The 23,716-nt window shown below is 30.7% G+C and overlaps 1 protein-coding gene across 1 annotated transcript; it reads right to left on the bottom strand.

Moving 5' to 3' along the window:
• Window positions 1–5,192: 5,192 nt before the first annotated feature.
• Window positions 5,193–23,407, bottom strand: LOC139522375 (galactoside alpha-(1,2)-fucosyltransferase 2-like). Its single transcript, XM_071315902.1, has 3 exons — window positions 23,318–23,407; window positions 10,665–10,711; window positions 5,193–7,370 (listed from the first exon to the last, which is right to left on the bottom strand). The coding sequence occupies exons 2-3, from the start codon at window positions 10,708–10,710 to the stop codon at window positions 6,286–6,288; spliced, it is 1,131 nt and encodes a 376-aa protein (XP_071172003.1). The 5' UTR covers window position 10,711; window positions 23,318–23,407; the 3' UTR covers window positions 5,193–6,285.
• Between the last annotated feature and the right edge of the window lie 309 nt (window positions 23,408–23,716).

The following is a 23,716-nucleotide window of genomic DNA, read 5'->3' as shown; positions in this document are numbered from 1 at the left end:
GAATCAATAAGCCTGATAAAGTAATTCTGCTAAAAAGAAAGCTTTAATACCAATGTATCTTAAGGTGTCTCGGGCCTTTTCGAAGTTTCTATCAGAAGTGCCGTATTGTTTGTTATTTTATTCTTTACAGAACGTGAATCAAATTGGTAGAAAAAACATTGGGGGTCACGGACCATTTAAGCTCAAAATTTTACTTTTAAACAGGTATGTAATGCGACCATTTTACTATGAAATGATAGGGAAAATAGAGGTGTTGACATATTTTATCGGAATATCAGAAAAACGTTCTATGACACTTGATCCAAAACTGTAATATAAAAAGCTGAAATATAGGTCCAAAGAATGAGCAAATAAAAACATAGGTCACCGATACGGGAAAAAAAAAATGTTTTGCCTTAAAACCCACATTTTGGCGGGAAAATGGTGAAATAATCGATGAAATGTCATTTTGAGTCTTTCACAGATACGCATAATAACAATAATATTTTTTAGTTACATAACTACAATGATATAACGTTTTTAGTCAATCAAAATATTTAAAAAAAAATATATTGAATTTACGACACATACGTTTCGTGTGCATTGTAATTCATGCGTGAAATAATGCGCAGTCGAATAGTACCAATCCACCTTAAAAGCAAAAACTAATATCACAAAAATACTTAACTCCGAGGAAAGTTCAAAACGGAAAGTCCCTAATCAAATTGGAAAATCAAAAGATAAAACACATCAAACGAATGGACAAAAACTGTCACATTCCTGACTTGGTACAGGCATTTGATGCAGTCATGTCTATGTAAAGTTAATGGTTGTCGTTATGTTACGATTAGCCTCTTTGGCAACCGAAGGCATAGACTCTCTTTCATATATAAAACCTTCCTATCAAACCCGTGACCACTGTTTTTTTTTCTTTCTCGTCGTGTTGCATGTGTAAGTACACAACTAATGACATGAGTCTTATACGACGAGATCCAATAAGAAGCGGGTGAGGAATTTATGCGAAATAATGACAAAAAGACATGAAATTCCTAAGAACATGTTTATTTTTAGTTTTTACAAATAATCTTTAAAATAGTCAATATTGATAACAAATTCCGAAAGATTTTGTAAAATACATCTTCAGTATACGCTTGCTTCTTCTGAAAAAGACTTATCCCTGACGCTCGAATAAAAACACCAAATAAAGTAGGAAGAGCATTGAGGGCCAAAATTTCGAATACTTTTGCCATATATACAAATTCATTCCTGGGGTAGAAACTCCTTAATATTTCGAAAATATATGTTTTGTAAAGGGGGCCATGTACGTAGTTAGTGAATTTAATTATGACCATTTCAAACATTACGATAACTCATGTCAACACAACAGAGCTGGTTAAACCCTCGGGGAGGAAACATCCATCAGCAGTGACATCAACCCATTCGTTGTAAATACGCTCATCGTATGTAAACGAGGTTTCATTTAGTATGACGTATTTTTTCAATGTATTCTAATTAATTTACTGTCATGAAAATTACTTAAATATCTGGTAGATTAACAAATTCATTATAACTCATTTATGATATCTCCTGATAAGAACGCATAGACAAATTATATTTATATATAAATAATGACAATGGATATTATGACATGTTATTTCTCGTATATCAGGGGAAATGATTGAATCATGAAATCATGTGACAGTTATTGCATTCCATGTAACAATCAAGTTTGAAATACAAGTTTAGTGCACCTTTTATCCAGGTGTCTGTTAGATCCCATCCCCGACCTTGCAGTATAATCATCGTCATTTGAATGATATTTATGCACCATTTATCTAGGTGTTTGTTTTTTTCTCATTTGTATCCCCGACCTTGCAGTAGAATCATCGTCACTTGAATGGTCTTTATGTACCTGTTATCCAGGTGTTTGTTTTTTCTCATTTGTATCCCCGACCTTGCAGTAGAATAATCTTTACTTGAATGATATGTATGCACCGTTTATTCAGTTGTTTGTTTATCCTCAATTGTATCCCCGACCTTGCAGACATAAATTATCATCGTCACTTGAATGATATTTATGCACCGTTTATTCAGGTATCTGTTTGTCCTCATTTGTATCCCCGACCTTGCAGTATAATCACCGTCACTTGAATGAAATTCATGCAACGTTTATTCAGGTGTCTGTTTGTCCTCATTTATATCCTCGACTTTGCAGTATACTCATCGTCACCTGAATGATATGTATGCACCGTTTATTCAGGTGTCTGTTTGTCATCATTTGTATCCCCGACCTTGCAGTATACTCACCGTCACTTGAATGGTCTTTATAATATGTTATGCAGATGATGCAAGAATGTTCTTAGGCGAAATGAGAAAAAAAACCCGAAGAATTTATAATTGTTACTATAAGTCGGAAAGGCATCAATTAAGGAACAAAATAAGCCAAAAATATTGACAGATTTCACAGATTCTATTCGAGATATTGATTTAAAAAAAATGCTGACTCAGATTTATACCTTATATTTGCATTAGCATCAATTGGGTGTTAAATTGAAGATTTGAAATCTAGAATCTGCAAAAATTTTGGAAAATGAACTTTTATGAGCTAATGAAGTTATATGGAAAGAATAATTGAATTGAAGTGAATTCTGATATAGCCAACAAATATAGAAAAAAGTGTTCCATTTTATTCTGTAAAAATGGCTACACCAATAAATATCATACGAAGGGACGATCTGCTATTCTCGGTATCAAATTGCTCTAAATTCATTTTGAACTTAACTGGTTTCTTAATTACTATGACACCAAAATTTCACAAGAGAACTTTCTTTGTTAGTACGACATATACTACTAAGAATCACTCCATTTGATATGGTTTACTTTGTATAAATGAAGCAACTGCATAAATTACTGTGAATATTTCAATCAAGATAAGAATGAATAATATAATCAGTACAAGACAAAAATTGAAGATAACAAGTCTTCAGTTGAAACTGGATAGAAAACAATATTGTCAAAAGATAAATACGCAGAGAAAACTAAAAAGATAAAGACGCAGAGAAAACTAAAAAGATAAAGACGCAGAGAAAACTAAAAAGATAAAGACGTAGAGAAAACTCATATAGTACATCAAAACAAATAAACAAAAAACTAGAAAATGAAAAAAAAAACACAATTCAAGACGTAACTATTGGAAAAATACCCCAAAACAACGTGAATGAAACTTTGGAGGTGAGTTAATCGTAACCCTTACAATGTAGCCTTCGCAGATAAGCACTTATTGACATTGACATTTTCCTGCCATTCAAATGATCCACTAGGACTATCCGTTCACCCATGGATGATGATTTTTTTGTCTTTTAACCTCATAGAATAAAAAAAATTATTCTTGGATTAATTCATCATCGTGCAAAAAAAATATACGATAGATATAGGAAGATGTGGTATGAGTGCCAATGAGACCAATCTCCATCCAAGTAACAATTGATAAAGGTAAACCATTATAGGTCAAGGTACGTTATACGGTCTTCAACACGTTCGTGTAAAGGGAAGCAATCAAAATAAATTGTGTATTCAAATATATCATGTATATATACAACATATGTACTGTGTGTAGTATTTGTATTTTATCCGTCTGATGAGATAAGCCTTTTTCAACTGATTTGTATAGTTCGTTCTAATGTTGTACTGTACACCGCTGTTGTTAGGGAAGCGTTCGGATCCCGCTTACATAATTAACCAAGTCATATTCTGTATGAATGTTCCTTTCCAAAATGAGGAGCCTGTTATTCAGTGGTTGTCGTTTGTTTATGTGTTATATATTTGGTTTTTCGTTTATTTTTGTACATAAATTAGGTCGATAGTTTTCTCGTTTGAATTGTTTTACATTGTCACTTCGGGGTCTTTTATAGCTGACTTTGCGATATGGGCGTTGATCATTGTTGAAAGCCGTATGGTTACCTATAGTTGTTAATGTTTGTGTCAATTGGTCTCTTGTGGAGAGTTGTCGCATTGACAATCATACCACATCTTCTTTTTTTTATATTTGACCTATATCACATCTTCTTATATTTCTTGTCGGAAAATAAGGATCGCCTAGTATTTCACATGTTTCTTATCGCAAAAAGATGCATTTTATAAATACAACAATGGAAATAATGCAGCCTACATATATTTTTCTGCTATTTACAAATGGTATTTTAATGAATTATTTGAATCCAAAAAATGGTCTCTAATTTTTAAAGAATGCAACATAGTATAAACGCTGATCGCGAAGCGAAACACAAAATGAACTGTCACACAAAACAAAATATTCACATTACTGTTTTCACAATATGGAAGCTGAGTAACAGGACACTTAATGTTAAGTATAAGTAAGTATAACGAACAAAAATATTTTAATGTGTACCTATTCTTTGTACAATACGTGACTGAATGCAGGATAACAAGAAATATATTGAATATCATATTCAGTGTACTTCGTAGCAAGAATATTTTTGGCCAGCATTTTTAATTAAGCAGAAGACTTACACGGAAAAATGTCTATCAGGAAGCTACACATAAATATTATTCAAGCAGTTTCTATACTAAAATCACCATTGACCACGGAGACAAAGAACAAATATATCGTATCACTGTAGAAAATTAATGTTTTTTAATTTATTATAAGTCTTACTCACATGGTGCAAAATAGGGCTTAAATTTAGTTATAGTCTTATCACATCCAAATTATACACTACTCAAAAACTTTTGCTTTTTTGTTTTGTTAAGTACAGGCCTTTTTTCTCAAGGTTTAATCCTACAGTATTATTTTTACAAAACTTACATACAAGCTAATTTGACATAATTATTTCCAATATGTAATAAAAATGTATCTACATGTGCTACTTTTATAGATAAATGAGGTCAAATACAAGGAAAAGTCAAGACTGGACAAAAAAGTCACATCAAAACCTTGGGTTCATATCAGGAGTTCCGGAAAGGTTAACAGATATTATCCCACAAGTGACATCCGTCGTATTTCTTATGTTAAGTGTAGACTCGAACGCGAGTCTCATTCAAAGATTTCACAATCGAAGAGGAGAAGGCGAGATTGTGGTTACGATATTGAAGCTCAAGTGTCGTCATGATCTATGACACACATTAAAAGAAAATTATGATAGAGAAATTGAGAACGCATAACATTCTAGCTTTATATAATTGGCTGATTCATTTGATATAACATTTCAAATAATAATACCTTTTATCATCAACTGATAACACACAAAAACTAATTGATCTCAATGAAAGCAAATGTGCAATGTTTGAATAAATGAAAATAAGTACATCAAGAGAATTGAAAACTTATTGTTGACCTCTAGATATCTTAAATATATTTTGTCGTTCGAATGCTGTTTCATTGACGTTTACTGCATATGTTCTTTCATTAACAGTAAAAATACCACCTTAATAAACAGTATTTATGTCAACTGTTAAATCGGCCGAAAACAGGAATTATTCACAAGAAAAAATTAAATCAAACAAACAAAATTTGACAAAAATGATGCTCTGACGATGCAACAGGCAGTGATGTTAAAGTCCAACTTTTTCCTCGTTTTTAACCTGCAAACAATTTTTCTGATTGAGCTGTATTTACTTTTGATATGCAATTTTTAAATCGAAGGAAAAGACATAGGTAAATGATTGTGTCAGAAAGATAAATTTGACGCCCTCACGGTATCTGTAATCTATTTCATAATATATATATAATGTAGGACAATTGAGAAGTTGTACCTTTCAAATGTCCTAGCTCTTCGATATGCGATTATGCGACACTGTAAGTGGTTGGAGGGAGGTTAGAAAAAAGACAAGGTTAAAGTTGAACAATATGGCATTTTAGAAAAATTTACCAAAAGTTACAATGCTCACAATATGATGTACACTCCTCTCTGGACAATATTTTAACAAAAATGATAAAGTTCAACAATTTATCATTTTTGGGATCCTTTTTCTATAGTTCATGTGTTATAAAGTCAATTTGGGAAGTATTTCACACTTAAGACCTGTTTGCTCTTCTCAGTTCCGCATGTCGAAATTCAATAATAATCGAGGTCGTAATTTCTTTTTCACTATTTTACCTGTTGTGACGTCATTTAAAAAAAGGATAGCATGTTATCATGTGCCAAAATACCGTCTGAAATCATTCTAGGCACAGATCACACCGCTGTATCACTATACACATGTATTTACTTCAAGTGTTTTAAATATAAATCTATAAATAAAAGGAATTTAAATGAATTTAAAAATATCTCAGTAGACAGGAATCGTTTATAGTCCAATCCAATTCGGGTAGAAATAATCAGAGTAATCTTTGCTGTACTGTTTTCGTAAGTCAGTCCCCTCTACTGCGGGCCATTTGAAATATGTGACTTCTCCTCCCGTAAGCCATCCAATCCACCATCCAAACGAACCGACTGTTGTTATTGTATGATTACATAATGATAAAGTAGCAACGATTACCTCCCTTTGCGGATTAGACAAATATTCAACTTTTGTGTTGTTAGGCATATTAGCTCTAGTCCATGGCAGATCTAGAGATGACACAATAAACATAACATTTTGATATTTTGATTTAAAATATTGCACGGCCTTCGTCATATACTGTGGTGTTGCTACATTATAACCATGCGGATTATTCAACCAGTCTGTTCGGCGTACATGAACACCGACAAGAGTTATGTCCCTTCTAGATCCTATATTGTGTCGTTTGATTATCTGATTTAGATCATTTTCTGCTTCCTGAGGTATTTGGTCTCTAAATGTAAATTGTTTCCTCAGTTCAGTTGTATAGTTGTCAAAATATTTATAAGACTGTAAACAAGGAAATAGTCTTATATTTTGAGAACTGTTGAAGTTTAATAGATTTTTGTCATATGCACAGTTCTGTTTTTCTAATCGGACAGTAAATTTGCTGCATATGGTTATGTTATCCCATAGATCAATGTCATGGAGTTTGAATATACGATTTAACTCTGAATGTTTAGAGATGATTAACCGCATACCTTTAGACCTAGCAACAGCAAAGTGTGTTGCAAATTGGAACATCCGGTTTCCTAAGCCCAAAATCTCTACCGGACATAAACAATGAGTGAGATTGGCAAGTGTAGGATAAATAGCCGATGTTTGCAACCCTTTAGTAGTGGAAGTATAATTGACTTGCTTTATAAAAGCTTTGCTTGATAGAGCTGGTATGGTTTTTCCTATCTGGTTTATTGACTGTGTTTTCGTCGAGTTGCTATTAAACATGAAAAACTGATAATTGAGGACCTCCAAAAATTGGAACGTATTAGTATTCGTTTGAAAAACGAAAAAGATCAATACAACGACACAAGCTACCCATGGGATTACTATACCTAAAACACAATGAAAAAAATAAATGAATACAATATTATTGTGTATGCTTAGAAAAGAAGTTAACAATAACATTTTACAAATATATCTGCCTTGCATTATCTTACCACATATACATTTCTAGGAATGTGAAAGCACCTACTTGGAACTCTGTTTTTCATATGGTGGTCGTAAGCGTGGTTTACTTCAATATACGGTTAGTAGTAGTGCTGCATACCTTTGTAAAAACTACACGGTGTTGAGGAAAAATCTTTAAGGTTTCAACAGACGAAGATTTTGACGATGAACGATTGAAACAAATTAATAACATACATTAAAAGGTGACCAGTTGCTATTGCTGGCATTTGTTTTTGTATAAACCAATGTTAGTAAATTCTTGATATTGAAGACTTGATCACATTAATAGGCCTCTAGTCTAAATACTACATGTTAAAATCGTTCGGTGAAATAAATTCGTTTCACAGTGTGCTAGTGACATTATATGCTCTCATCCCTTATAGAAGTCACTGACCCTATAAATATATATATATATATATATATGTAACCTCATACGATATATATATATTCCATTAGGTTACAATATATAGCTAGCACACTTCATTCGAATCCCCATATGGAATTTACTGACCCCATGTATATCGTATTAGGTCACTAGCATACTAGGTAATACATGCATTAGTTACATAGTGTCCTAGTGACCGAATACAATATACATGGGGTCAGTAAATTTCATATTGGGTGAGAGCAAAGCTCGAACCCCATATTAGTTACATAGTATGCTAGAGACCTGATACTATATACATGGTACCGTTATGAGAGCAAAGCATGAAACCAAGATGGAATTTTCTTATCCCATATATATCGCTTCAGGTCATTAGCACACTGTGTGACGAATTCATCTTACCAACTATCTTAACATATGTACTAGTGACCTATAGCTATCAAAGTGATCAAGTTTTCAATATAAGGAACCTACTTCCATTGGTCTATACAAAAACAAAGGCCAACCTATAACATGCAACGTTTACTTGTTATATATAATTATCTTTTTAAAAATGATTTTTTTTTGCATATATTCTACATGTTCTAGTTGTTCATATTCATTTTCCCGTATGTTGTCTGGGTGAAACATTTCAGATTTACGTGGTGGTGTTTCCCTAAAGGGACGTAACAGCACTACTAACCGTGTATTTAAATACATCATGCCTACTAACCCCATATGAAATACACAAGTCTCCGCGTGGTTGTTCTTAACCAATGATATTACTAGTAATGAATAGGAGGTAAGTTAACTAATAATATCGAACACATAAAAAGATCCTATTAGTAAGGGATATTATTCTATATTATCTATATATTTATTAAAGAAAAAGCATGCAATACCCAACAACACTATTGGTAGACTTATCATGTTCTTTATAAAGCAGAATGTATGAATCAAAAGTGATAAAGACAAGAGGAAATACAATAAGAAAATTCCCTCCAGAATTCATTCATTGCTCAGGTTTGTTCATCTACAATGGGAAATCTAGTGACAAAATAGTACCTCCCCTGTAAACACTAAAAACTGATCTTCTAAATGTTTGTCACAATTTTGCAAGAACGGAATCAACTATGGATTCACGGAATACATTCTGGTAAATAGTAAAAATAGAAATAGATTGAAAGAAAAACAAAACTTCCATTCAATGCTATCATTTTCCTCCTTAAGCAGCAATCGACAAGTACAGCAGGCGGCTATAGAAAATTTATATAACGTGTTCGCTATTAATCTATATCTATATTTATTATTATATCGGGTAATATAACCGTCGGCAGTCTTCGGAAGTAACCTCGATACTTAATTAGATGGTGTCCAGAATATTGGAATACGCACAAAATGCTGATACATTTTATCAATACATGCATCATGAATTGTTTATTTTGTTTATTACATATATCATGATTGTTGTTTTGTTTAATCTGCATCTGTGATATCTTTGGAAACTTTTAAATGACTCTATTGTTAAATGACGTCAGTGAAAATTGAAGATTTTATATGCAGAACATCTGGTGTTAACAAGATCTTTTGAGAAATTCCTTATGCCATTGGTGTGCTTAATTCAATTTGAAAAAAGTACTTCACATAACATAACAGTGATGTATTCAAAGAAAATAAATACCCAATATTTGATTGATTGTTTGTTTCAGGCCCAGTATGTCATGCATATTAGGGACAAAAACGAATCACATGTAGCAATATGCATAACCAATAGATGCTCTACATAGAAGGTGGGCCGTGATGGCGGGCAGTGCATTTTGATGCGCGATTAAATGTATTGATACTCCATTCCTTTAAGTATTGCAGAATATAATGTGAATCTTAGCGATTGAACCTTGGTCAGTCTTTACATAATGCGTCATATTATTATATATTTTACTGATCAACACGATTGGTTGGGATTTGATCAAACTGATAGCTCATGTTGAATACTCTTTATCATGTTTATATCTCTGTATTTGGTTTACTTTACCCCTTTCGAGGCCAAGCTATTTTATTAAAATAATATCGCATTATCGTGTTTTTTCGAAAAAAAAATGTACCAACTCGATAAGAGCTTATATTCAGTACGATGATAAAATACTAACAGACACTCAGATAAATAGTAAAATTACCTTGCAAAATCCATGTTATACTATTTCAATCTTTTTTTTCCTTCCATGTGCACAATTCAATAAAAAGTTATACAAATCAAACAAAAGGGTTACTCTATTCCCTTATTATGCATTTTTACTTGTATTTTTCATTATTAAAAAGTAGTGCGTTTATTTATATTTTACTGAATTGGATACAAATAGAAAAAAAAGTAAATTGATATACAACCATGTATCAGATTGAAAGTGTTCTATCACTTTACTGGATATTAGTTACTATCGAGTCAAAGCAATTTTTGTCGTGCAACCTAATACAGTGTTTTGTCCTGATTCATAATATTAATGTACATATATATTGTTTATTCTTGTATAGATAAAACGTATACTGAGTTTCAGAATAAGAAAATATTTCGGAATTTACTTTATCATTTATCTTCTCATCTATGCTTTGTGACACTCTAGGTCATTTGTGACACTCTAGGTAATTTGTGAGACTCTAGCTCATTTGTGAGACTCTAGCTTATTTGTGAAAAACTCTAGCTCTTTTGTGAGACTCTAGCTCATTTGTGAGACTCTAGCTCATTTCAATCAAGTGTATGTTAATTTTCTGATGGTTTGTTTGGGTTGTAGGAGAAAATCATAACATATATATAAAGACTTACACTTTCTTCTGCTCTTCATCATCCACAAATACAGTTTCTGTTTCATCCTAAAACCATATAAATAACGTCAATGAATATGAACAATGTCGAGATATGTTTAATCATTATTCATAAAAATTAACACATGAACTTGTGAGATATGATATCTTGAAACAATTTATGTTTTGAAAATCGGTATTTATCAAAACAAACTATATACAAACAATTATATAATTGAGAACAATTAATGAATTGGTTACTTTTCGATTAATCTTAAGTATTGATACCATATACCTGTTTTTTTCGTATCAATTATAGTATCATAAACCAGGTTGATTATAGTATCATAAACCAGATTAATAATGGTATCATAAATCAAATTAAATATAGTATCATATACCCGGTTAATTATAGTATCTTAAACCCGGTAAATTATAGTATCACAAACCAGGTTAATCATAAACCAGTTAATTATGGTATCATAAACCAGGTTAATAATGGTATAATAAACCAGATTAATTATAGTATCATAAACCCGGTAAATTATAGTATCATAAACCAGATTAATTATAGTATCATAAACCAGGTTGATTATAGTATCATATACCCGGTTAATTATAGTATCATAAACCCGGTAAATAATAGTATCATCAACAAGGTTAATTATAGTATAATAAACTAGGTTAATTATAGTATCATAACTCAGGTTAACTATAGTATCATAAACCAGGTTAATTATAGTATCATAAACAAGATTAATTATAGAATCATAAACCAGATTAATTATAGTATCATAAATCCCGGTTAATTATTGTATCATTAGCCCGGTTAATTCTAGTATCAAAAACCCGGTTAATTATAGTATCATAAACCCGGTTAATTCTTGTATCATAAACCCGGTTAATTACAGTATCAAAACCCGGTTAATTATAGTATCATAAACCAGATTAATTAATAATTATAATCATAAACCCGGATAATTATAGTATCATAAACCAGATTAATTATAGTATCATAAACTAGATTAATTATAGTATCATAAACCAGGTTAAATATAGTATCATAACTCAGGTTAACTTTAGTATCATAAACCAGGCTAATTATAGTATCATAAACCAGGTTAATTATAGTATCATAAACCAGATTAATTATAATATCATAAACCCCGGTTAATTATTGTATCATAAACCAGATTAATTATAGTATCATAAACCAGTTTAATTATAGTATCATAAACCAGATTAATTATAGTATCATAAACCCGGTTAATTATAGTATCATAAACCAGGTTAATTATAGTATCATATACCCGGTTAATTATAGTATCTTAAACCCGGTAAATTATAGTATCACAAACCAGGTTAATCATAAACCCGGATAATTGTAGTATCATAAACCAGATTAATTATAGTATCATAAACCAGGTTAATTATAGTATCATAAACCAGATTAATTATTGTATCATAAACCCCGGTTAATTATTGTATCATTAGCAAGGTTAATTATTGTATCATAAACCCGGTTAATTATAGTATCATTAACCCGGTTAATTCTTGTATCATAAACCCGGTTAATTATAGTATCAAAACCCGGTTAATTATAGTATCATAAACCCGGTTAATTATAGTCCCATAAACCAGATTAATTAATAATTATAATCATAAACCCGGATAATTATAGTATCATAAACTAGATTAATTATAGTATCATAAACCAGATTAATTATAGTATCATAAACCAGATTAATTATAGTATCATAAACCAGGTTAATTATAATATCATAACTCAGGTTAACTATAGTATCATAAAAAGTAAAATCACAAAAATACTGAACTTAGAGGAAGATCAATTGGTAAAGTCCATAATCACATGGCAAAATCAAATAACAAAACGCATCAAAAACGAATGGACAAAAACTGTCATATTCCTGACTTGGTACAGGCATTTTCAAATGTAGAAAACGGTGGATTAAACCTGGTTTATGATACTATAGTATTTGTCCATAAACCAGGTTAATTATAGTATCATAAACCAGATTAATTATAGTATCATAAACCAGGCTAATTATAGTAGCATAAACCCGGTTTATTATAGTATCATAAACCAGGTTAAATCTGGTTCTATAAAACCAGGCTAATTATAGTATCATAAACCAGGTTAATTATAGTATCATAAACCAGGTTAATTATAGTATCATAAACCAGATTAATTATACATTATAATCATAAACCCGGATAATTATAGTATCATAAACCCAGTTAATTATTGTATCATAAACGAGATTAATTATTGTATCATAAACCAGATTAATTATAGTATCATAAACCATGTTAATTATAGTTTCGTAAACCAGATTAATTATAGTATCATAAACCAGGCTAATTATAGTAGCATAAACCCGGTTTATTATAGTATCATAAATCCAGTTAATTATTGTATCATAAACCCGGTTACTTATAGTATCAAAACCCGGTTAATTATAGTATCATAAACTCGGTTATTTAAAGTATCATAAACCAGATTACTTATAAATTATAATCATAAACCCGGATAATTATAGTATCATAAATCAGATTAATTATAGTATCATAAACCAGGTTAATTATAGTATCATAAACCAGATTAATTATAGTATCATAAACCAGGTCAATTATAGTATTATAAACCCGGTTAATCAAATTTTATAGCTTAGGTTAATCATAGTATCCTATACCAGATAATTTAAGTATCATAAGCCAGATTAATTTTAGTACACTGTGTTTCATCAACCAGATTGATTAAAGTATCATAAACCAGGTTAATTATAGTTTCATAAACCAGGTTAATTATAGAATCAGAAACCAGGTTAATAATAGTATCATAAACCAGGTTTAGTTAAGTATCATGAACCAGGTTTAATTAAGTATCATAAACCAGGTTTAATTAAGTATCATAAACCAGGTTAATTCTTGTATAAAAAAAACAGGTTAATTCTATTATCATAAACCAGGTTAATTACAGTATCATAAACCAGGTTCATTCTAGTTTTATAACCCAGGTTAATTCTAGTGTCACGTAACAGGCTACTTCTAGCATGACATATCATGTCAATTTTGGTATTATATACCAGGTAAATTATAGTTATATATATTTTATTAATTCAAGTATCATACGCCATGTTTATCCTAGTATCATATCAGAATATTAAGGAGATGTTTTATGTTTGCCAATGAGAAAACTATCCACCAAACTTCAAATGAAATAGATGTAAGCAATTATAGGCAACCGTACTGCCTTTATCAATGATAAAAAAACCACCATACCATATAGTCGACTATAAAAGGCTACGACATGAAATTAGTTTGAGGAAACTAATGGCTTAATTTATACCAAAACAATTTACGAAGAAACAATATGTTCATCGGCATTGATTTTCAAAATCTACAAAAACAGTACTGATATAAACCTATGAAAGTAGTTTCATAAACATCTGCCAATAATTGTACACATGAGATCGTTAACGATACAAAATAGTTCATGGGCACTGATTTTCGAACTTGTCCGAGACATTGCTGATACATGTATAAGTTTTACAAAAATATGGTATGAATTGAATAAGTGAGAGCGATAACAAGACCGGACAGACGGATGGACAGTCGCCAGATATTTCTATGTCTCCTGCTATGCTTTGCGAGTGGTGGGACAAAAAACAATAGACACAAAGCAACAAAATTAGAGTTCACAAATCTAGCGAAAGCTAGTTCAAAGAAATTTACAACTAATAAATGAATCAACATCTCCACGAATAAAGTATCAATCATTTCCCATCCAACAGATTTAGTGTAAAAACGTAATAAAAAGTCAAAGAAACGCATGATCCTGTACAATGCCAATATATAAGTTAATAGTATCAACAGGATGTAGTTCTCAATACTATACATATAGCGATAAATATCTATTTATGTTGGTTTTTTTTACCTATAAAACAATATTTAAAGATTTTACTCCTGTGTTGTTTTAAGAATGAGTTAATTCAAAATATTGAGTAGTTTACATGGATCTTATCTAATTTTAGTGACTCATAAACAACATCGCAGTAACAATAAGGATGTGATATACAGTTTTTAATAACAACTCTATAGTTACAGACAAACTTCCAAACCAAATATTTGTATCTATGAACAAAAATATGTTAAAGGATTTATTTATTTGTGATGACGAAAACCCTGACTTAATAATTTATATCACTTTATTTCTAGTATCATATGCCATGTTAATTCTAGTTTCATATACCAGGGTACTGTTTGTATCAATGCCATGTTAATTCTAGTATGAAATATTCCGTATCCTATTTGTCATCTCTAATAAGAAACAATAACAATGACTATTTATATCACACAAGTAAAAATATACATTTTCAAAAGGATGAGCCACTATAAAAGGATTTTTTCAAAAGGCAGGACAATCGGGAAGACATCTAAAAAACATCTTCTTTTAAAAAGTATTTCATGGCAGATTTCGACATTAAAATAACAAATATCAACTAATTGCAATACAAAAAAACTTAATTACATTGTTAACACACGTTCCCATTTCGCCTTAGTTAATTCTTTTCTACCTGAAAATTTATACTAAGGCGAAATGAGATTAATTTTATATAATGCTTTGACAGCTAAGGCGAAATGAGAAATAACCCATATTTAAACAGCAGGTTATACTAGTATCATTTGTCATGTTATTTCTAATATCGTATATCAAAATAATTCCTGTATCATACACCAGGTATATTTAATTATCATATACCAAATTAATTTTTATATCATATACCAGTTTTATTTTGGCATATTTTACCTCAGCTGTATTTAGTAAAACGTTTAAGAATTTTTGGTCGTCAATGCTCTTGAACTTCGTTCTTTTTTTGGCCTTTTAAAACTTTGTTTTATTCGAGCGTCACTAATGAGTCTTTTGTAGACGAAAAGCGCGTCTGGCGCAAATATAAAAGTTCAATCCTGGTATGTATGATGAGTTTATTTACCGGATTAATTTCGGTATCATTTATTAGGTTAATTTTAGTATCATATACCAGGTTAATCTAGTATCAAATACCAGGTTATAACCAACATTTTGTTCGGGCAATTTACCTGTACCAAGTCAGGAAAATTACAATTGTTTTTACTCGTTCCGGTCGATGATTTAGTCTAATGTTTGATTTTTTCAGGTTTCGAAGAGTTCTTTTTTTTTTATTTACCGTAGACATCGGTTATATATTGTTACCTTGAATACCTTTTCTTCCATGTATATACCAGGTTAATGCAAGTATCCATCACTGTACCGGGCTTATTTTAGTATTAGATAGCAGTTGAATTTTAATCCCAAATATCATATTTAAAAAACAAACAGTCCGTATAATTAGTTAGTTTGGTTAGTGAAACAGTCAAATAGAGCTTTCCTACATTTTGACGAACGGTACGAACGAACCTACATGGAGTGTGTATTATATAAATTTACTAGTGTAAAACCATTCAAACGGGAAAACCAACGGTCTTATCTATATAAAAACGAGAAGCATGGCTGAACCGTTAGAGAAGTTACATACAAACAATAACTGGAGAGATTAATATATTTTAGGTAAAAATGACAATGAGAATGATGGTCGTAGTATGAACGTAGTTAAGTCATAAGAAGAGCGTGTTGAGGACGGCAAGGGCGTGCTAGGATTGTACTGTGGTCGTGAACAGCGTGGTTTAGTCGTAGTGGAAGCGTAGTTTGGTCGCGGTGAGAACGTGATGGTCGTACTGAAGTCGTAATGACGTCGCTGTGAAATCGTATCGCAGCATCTTCGAATAGAATCACGCTTTCGATACGATGGCACAGCGACCTTTGCGATCTTACTGCGCTCTCACTACGCTTCTACTACGACCTAATTTCGCCACAACCGCACCACGATTGTTTTATACATGTTCAAAGTTGGCCACGCTCATCACGCTCTTGAAGACCTCACTACGACCGTGATACGACTTTTCTGCGATCTACACAATCGTACTACGATCATCAAAATTTTAATTTTTTTCACAGATCGTAATGCGATCTTGGCATAATGGGACTGCGGTATTAAATATCTATAAATTGGAAAACTACTCTATAAAATTAAAAATTGATGTGTCGTCAACTTGAATGTCTGTCGAATTAGTTATATAGATATCCATGTATTCTGCTGGAAGTAATTGTTTTCGTACTTCTAGTTTAAAAAATTAGCCATTGGACAATATTATTTTTAGCAGAGTATGCGATCTCTGTACATATTGCATGTAGCTGTGTTTAGCATGAGTAATTGCAGATACAATTGTAATTGGTTTTCCTTTCATGACTTTATATTTTTGAAAACACTTGTTTATAGCTTACTACGTAAGAATCGATAATCCATTATCATCTGCTAGATACAAAAAAAGAGACATTGTAAAAAATGTCTATGATCATTTAAAATACAACAGGTTATATTGCCAAGAAATTCACACCTACAAACAAACAATCTTCTTAGTTTTAAATTTCTGAAAATATTACCATCAAGTTCCAGAAAAGATATAAAAAGAAAAGTAAAAAAGAATCGATAAAATCAAACGCTCGACATTAAAGGTTAATCGAGTGTGAAATTTTCAAATTGAAAAAAACAATGCCTGCTACGGTATTTACGACACAGCTTTCGTAAAATTAAAAAAACTAAATGAACAGCAGTTAACAAAACAGGAGCAACACGAAACCCTTTCAAACAAAACTACAGGTAATCTCAGGTAATCCGGATAGGTAAACAACATTTGCTCGTCTTAGCAAATTTATCATTTCTAATTTATGAAATTTGATTTCTGAAACAATTTAATCGTTTTGTATAATATGTATTTCCAAAACATATTTGCAATATTCCGTTAAATTGACAAAATTGTGTCATCAATCAAAACAGTCATAATTGGTTAACGTGACACGAAGTATATTTCAATTTTATTCAAAAGGACCCCGTTTACACTGAAAAAAAAATCGATCTTTACTACGATCGAAAAAGATCGATCTTTGGTCCAATGTAAACGGGTTAGATCGATCTTCAATAGGACTTAAAAAGTCTACCTCAAGAGGTGGTTTTAAAAGATCGATCTTTTTTTTAATCTATCTTTTTTCAGGTGAATGTTAATATATTTAGATATGAAAATAAAGGTCAGATCGGTTCTTTTTATGTTGTAGTGTAAACGCGCTGGTTTAAATAAGATCGATCTCGATCGATCTTGCTTGTGCAATGTAGACGCGAACTGGTCTGTTCAAGATCGATTCAAATAAAGATCGATTCAATTTCAATTCTAGTGTTAATGGGGTCTAACATCACTAGATACATTAAAAACATGAAGAGAAAAAAATCAGCGAATCGACATTTCAATCGCGAAAAATATAAGACCCATACTGATTTTACCTCTGCATTTATTTATTTTTTCAAGTTAAAAACGTTCACCTTGTTGGTAGTTTAATTATATATTTTTAATAACTGTGACGAGTGGAAACACGAGATAAAAATGTTGAATCAAAAATTGTTTGTCATAAAATCTTTACGTTATATGTTTAAAATTTTAACATAATATTTCATAAATACGCCAAAGTTTTCTATTCGTTGTGAAGGAAACAAGTATGGTTGTTTTTTTTTACGTCCCAATAGCAAAATAAAATGACGGCATGTAAATTTAAAGGTCAGTATTGAATATCGCCACTGAAGACATGATAGTAAGCAAAGGACACCATAATGCCCCAAAAATACCTTAATAAATGATCAGTAAACACTGTTTGAACTTGCTAGACGTAAGGACAATTATTTACAACAGTGTAATTATAATTGACTGTAGTTTGTCATTTGAGTAATTTTAAGAAGAATTTTGTTTCTATCCACAACATTTATTGAATTGGATCATAAACTGGAAGAAAAAAACCCATATCAAAACGAATTCTTGATAAAAAAAACCAAGACAAACCAATTGGAGCGACATTAAACGCAATCCACAATTAAAAATACAAAAAAATTAAAATCTCACCTGAAACGTCATTTTAATCATACATTATTTTACTAAGATTGCACAAATAAGGAAGTCGTTGCCAGGTACGATGTAGTCTTAAGAAATCACATGTTATAAAATAACTTACGGGTCTTTATAGATTTGTTAATTAAATTTATACTGCACTCGTTCTATTTGAGCAGTCATAATGCGTTGACCGTATATTTCTATGTCATATACAGTCAATGACCTGATATCACTTTTTTCTCATGAATATTTAAATAGAAATTGCCGAAATTATAATATCTATTCATACGACCAATTCAACCTGTTCTTGTTTCCAATGTATAAAACGACTCAAACTTATTTCTCTTGCAATTTTTAGAAGAAAAAAAAACATATTTCACTTGTTTATATTTTTGGTTTGCAAACTATATATCATTATGTTTTATGCTTATTGTTGATATTTTAGTTCATTCTCAAACAAGCTTGTTCATCATCGATTGCAGGTTTCAACAGGTAGATGTATATTTCATTGTGCTGTACATTTCTCCGCCTGCATGATATGAGGCCTTTTTATAAAAGGGGGAAGTGCCCGAATATTTAAATCAAATAATAAAATACACACTAAACGACAATTGAAAATATACTCTGAACAAGGTATTAAATAAAACTGGAAATCAACATCAAGTTTAGAAAATCTCCATTTCTTTTTACCGCTTAATTTCATGATGTTAGTTCAATTATTTTTTTGTCTTTTTAGTTGGTTTTTTCATATTCAACCTATTTATTATGATTTAAAGACATATTGTGCATAATAACTTACCTTAAGAAATACATTGCAAACACTTGATAGTATGACTAAACCTTTTCATGATATGTAAACATGAAAACTTAGGAACTAAGCTTACTCCATGCATGCATGGACGAAGGTAACTAACTGACTATTAGATTGCAGTATAAAGACAATAAAAGTGCATTGACTTGACATATCAACGATATAAAGATGAGGCTTAGAAACGGGGAAATGCGAGGCAGAACAGACAAATAAGGAAGTCATTGCCAGGTAGGATGTAGTCTAAAATAACATGTTAGCATGCTATATAAACTATCTAAAGGGTCTTTATAGATGTGTTAATTAAATGCATAAGTATTTTATCGTAAGCATCTTTAATGTATTCCGCGCTTTACGTTTGCAAAGTCACGATTTAAAGGGGTTTTTCATTTGAGCAAAATAAATTTAGATCAATTTAAAAATGCGCTTCTGTAAATATAGACAATGCTGTTTTCCATAGGAATTATTTTTACGTCTAAAACTATTCACCTTTAGAACGAACTGTCGTTAAAATAATATATTTTGAAATGAAACAAATTCCGTTGAATTAGTTACTTTTCGATTTATCTTCAGCATTAATTTTAGTACCATGAACCTGGTTATGTGAGTATCATAGACCTGGTTATGTTAGTAGCATACACCAGGTTAATTCTAGTATCACATACCATTTAATTTTAGAATTATATAGAATTATAAGTATAATAGCATCATATATATCAGAACAATTTAAGTTTCAATATGCCATGCTAAGTCTAGTATTATAGACCAGGTAAATGATAGTAACATCAAGTTTCATATGCAATGTTTGTTTTAATATACCGAGTTATGTCAAGTATCATATAAAAATAAGGAGATGTGGTATAAAGTCGGCTATAAAAGACAACGACAAACTTTCAATTGAGAAAACTAACGGCTGAATTTATAACGAAACAATGTACGAAGAACAAACATGACAGACATGAACCAACGGCACAGACTGAAAAAAAGGATCCTGACTTGTAATTGTTATAATTGTATTGCATTAAAACAAGTGAGATAATACTTAAACATTAGCTATATATATGTATAAATGAAAACAGAAAGCAAAATAAATTAAAAAAAATATCAAACAAATAGGGGGTTTTAATCTACTTAATCAATCGTGACCGTAGTTTCTAAATTTTCATGAAACAAATAACAAAATTTAGCACAAAGGTTTTGAACATGTTTGAATAAGTGATACAAATTTGGACATATTAGGTTAAGAACAAAATATCCAGGAAAAAATGCTAGAGGCAAATGTCTATAGGTTGGACTGATCATTACAAAATGGGACAGAAACATAAAGAATTTTGAGGGGTTAAATACGTTTTAAAGAGCTCAGTTCATCCTTTAACCTTGGACATTCATGTTGCAGCACAACATAGGCACAACCTGTAAAACAGCAGTTGCAATTAGCTTAACTTAAAAATCGATACGAGGCATAAAGATAACTTAAATCAAAACAAAAGTAAGATAGTTCAAATCCAATTACTACTAATAAATAAATCAAGTTCTCCCAGACTAAGGTATTAATCCTTACACATTCATTGGAATTAGGGTAAAAAAGTAATAAACAGTCAAAGAAACGCATGAACCTGTTAAATGCAAATATATAAGTTAACATTATCGACAGGATGTAGTTCTTATTTCTGTACATATATAGCGATGAATATTAAGTTTTGTTGTTGTTAAAAAACCAAAAACAATGTTTATACCAATAAAAACAATTTTTAAGATTTAACGACTGTTACTACCAAGAAACCATATAAAAAAGAAGGTGTGGAATATAGTCGGTTATAAAAAAAAAACCATAGATCTCAGTCTCATATACAAGATTAATTCTATTATCTTATACCAAGCTAATTCTAGCATGTTATACTGGTAATTTTAGTATCGTGTACTAGGTTAATTTTATTCAGATACCAGGTGAATCTAGTATCATTCACCATGTTCTACCCAACATTAGTGTTTTCGGATAAATACCTGTACTAAGTCAAGAAAAATGACAGCTGTTGTTCACTCGTTCCATTGGTTGATTTAGTCTCATGTTAAAAAAAAGAAAACGTGGTACATGTATAATTGCTAATGAGACAACTCTCCACAAGAGACCAAATAAAACAGACATTAACAACTAAAGGTCACAATACGGCCTTAAACAATGAGCAAAGCCCATACTGCATAGTCAGCTATAAAAGGCCTCAAAATGACAATGTGAAACAATTCAAACGAGAAAACTGACGGCATGTTTTTTCAAGGTTTCGTAGAACTCCTGCTTTTTAATTTACCTTTGACTTTGGTTATTTTGTAAATAATTAATTACTATCAGGTTAATGTAGGTATCATTCAATGTACCAGGTTAATGTTAGTATTAGATAAATATAAAAGGTTGATATCATATCATGCACATATCATATTTAAAAAAAAAACCGAGGCGTATAAAAAGTTAGTTTGGTAAAAAAAAGGGTCAAATAATGACTATTGAATGCACACTTTTTATTTAACGTTTTATGTAAAGAAATTCTCTATGTTACGGTTTATTTCTTCCTCTGTGATATTTTGTCCTGGGGATAATTTGTCCCAGTAATTTTTTCCACACATGGTATTTCACAGGTAGATTTTTTCCAGAGGAGTGAACAAATATCTGTGTTATGCGGATAGTATGTACCGGTATTTATTTGCCATACCCTATTTCACAGAAACCTGTGAAATAGAGTCTCATTAACTACTATACAAATCTGCATAATTTATCAGAGGGAGGTAATTATGAGCAATTTATATTTTAAAGATATTAATATAATATATATTCCTGAATCCATTCATAGTGAAATTTTTCCTTGAATCTTATTTTATATATATTCATTTATATAAAAAGATGACTTACAACATTATTTAATAAGACAGATAACATTTCACAGATAAATACTATCCAGCTGTTAAAATTGCTTTTGTTCCAATATATTGTTATGCTATGATTTATCTGATTTCCATATCAACAACTACATCTTTGTCCCCAGACAAAACGATTTATATAGTTAAAAATATCATCATAATCAAATTCTTTCATTACTGTTAACAGTAGTAATGCAACTATATTTCTGCCTTTAATTTTTAATATATTTTTATACTGAGATCTGAAAACAACTCACTTTAACATGTCAATTCCACTTACCTTATTTAATCATGATATTATTTCACAATTACGATCTTTGAAAGTACTTCTGGTTGTCTTTCTTATGTTTCACGATAATTTTCTTTTTAAAAGAACGATATTTACCTGAATATTTCAGGAAATTTTTCAATGATAATTTGTGAAACAATTTCCCATTGTAATATATTTGTTGTCACAATTTAACTTTAATTCAAATACACTATTATTATTTCAAATTATTTGTTAAGGATAAGTTTTTTCAAATAACTATTCAATAAGTTATCTACCTAGATAGAATTTCACGGCAAAGGAAAAAATATCCCAGGGAAATGTTTTCCTCCAGATAAAAAACTACTGTGACTTTTTCTCCTTCGGATCAAATTTCAACCGGATATAATCATGATCATTTTGTTTTAAACATACACATGCATTCGTAAACTTTTCCATATACGAGTGGTGTTTCTCTTGCATAAACTGAATAGTTGTATATATATAAAAAAAAAAAAAAAAGGAAAACTATTCTATCAAATCGAAGAATGACGTATCGTTAACTCTAATGTTTGTCTAAACGATGATATAGCTATTTATCTATATGTCTCAAAGTAAGTTTTTCAAGCAGATGATTTCGGACTATACATATACATACACAAAGAAATTAAAATCTCACCTTCAACGTCTTTGTAATCATACATTATTTAACTAAGAACAGACAAATAAGGAAGTCATTGCCAGGTAAAATGTAGTCTTATAAAATAACATGCTAACATGCTAACATGCTATATACATAATATAAACTACCTAAAGGGTCTTTATAGATGTGTTTATTAAATTCATAGGTATTTTGTCGTAAGCATCATTAATGTATTCCGCGTTTTACGTTTTTAAAGCCACGATTTCAAGGGGTTTTTCATTTGAGCAAATTTATTTTATATTAGTTGTTTAAAGTTGCACATCTGTAAATATTGATAATGCTGTTTCCCATATGAATTGTTTTACGTCTAAAATTGTGCATTTTACTATTAACTTTCGCAAAAATAATATATCCTGAAACGGAAAGTTCTTATGC

This window comes from Mytilus edulis, chromosome 5 (genome assembly GCF_963676685.1).
Source record: "Mytilus edulis chromosome 5, xbMytEdul2.2, whole genome shotgun sequence".
In the NCBI taxonomy this organism is placed as follows: Eukaryota; Metazoa; Mollusca; class Bivalvia; order Mytilida; family Mytilidae; genus Mytilus; species Mytilus edulis.
The sequence above is the reverse complement of the archived record's forward strand: the minus strand, read 5'-3'. Positions and strand labels throughout refer to the sequence as shown.

Coding starts and splice junctions, on each gene's coding strand:
- LOC139522375 (XM_071315902.1), bottom strand. CDS start 10,710: ATGAAACAGAAACTGTATTTGTGGATGATGAAGAGCAGAAGAAAGT. Junction 7,371..10,664: donor GATGAAGAGCAGAAGAAAGT/GTAAGTCTTTAT, acceptor ATTGTGTTTTAG/GTATAGTAATCCCATGGGTA.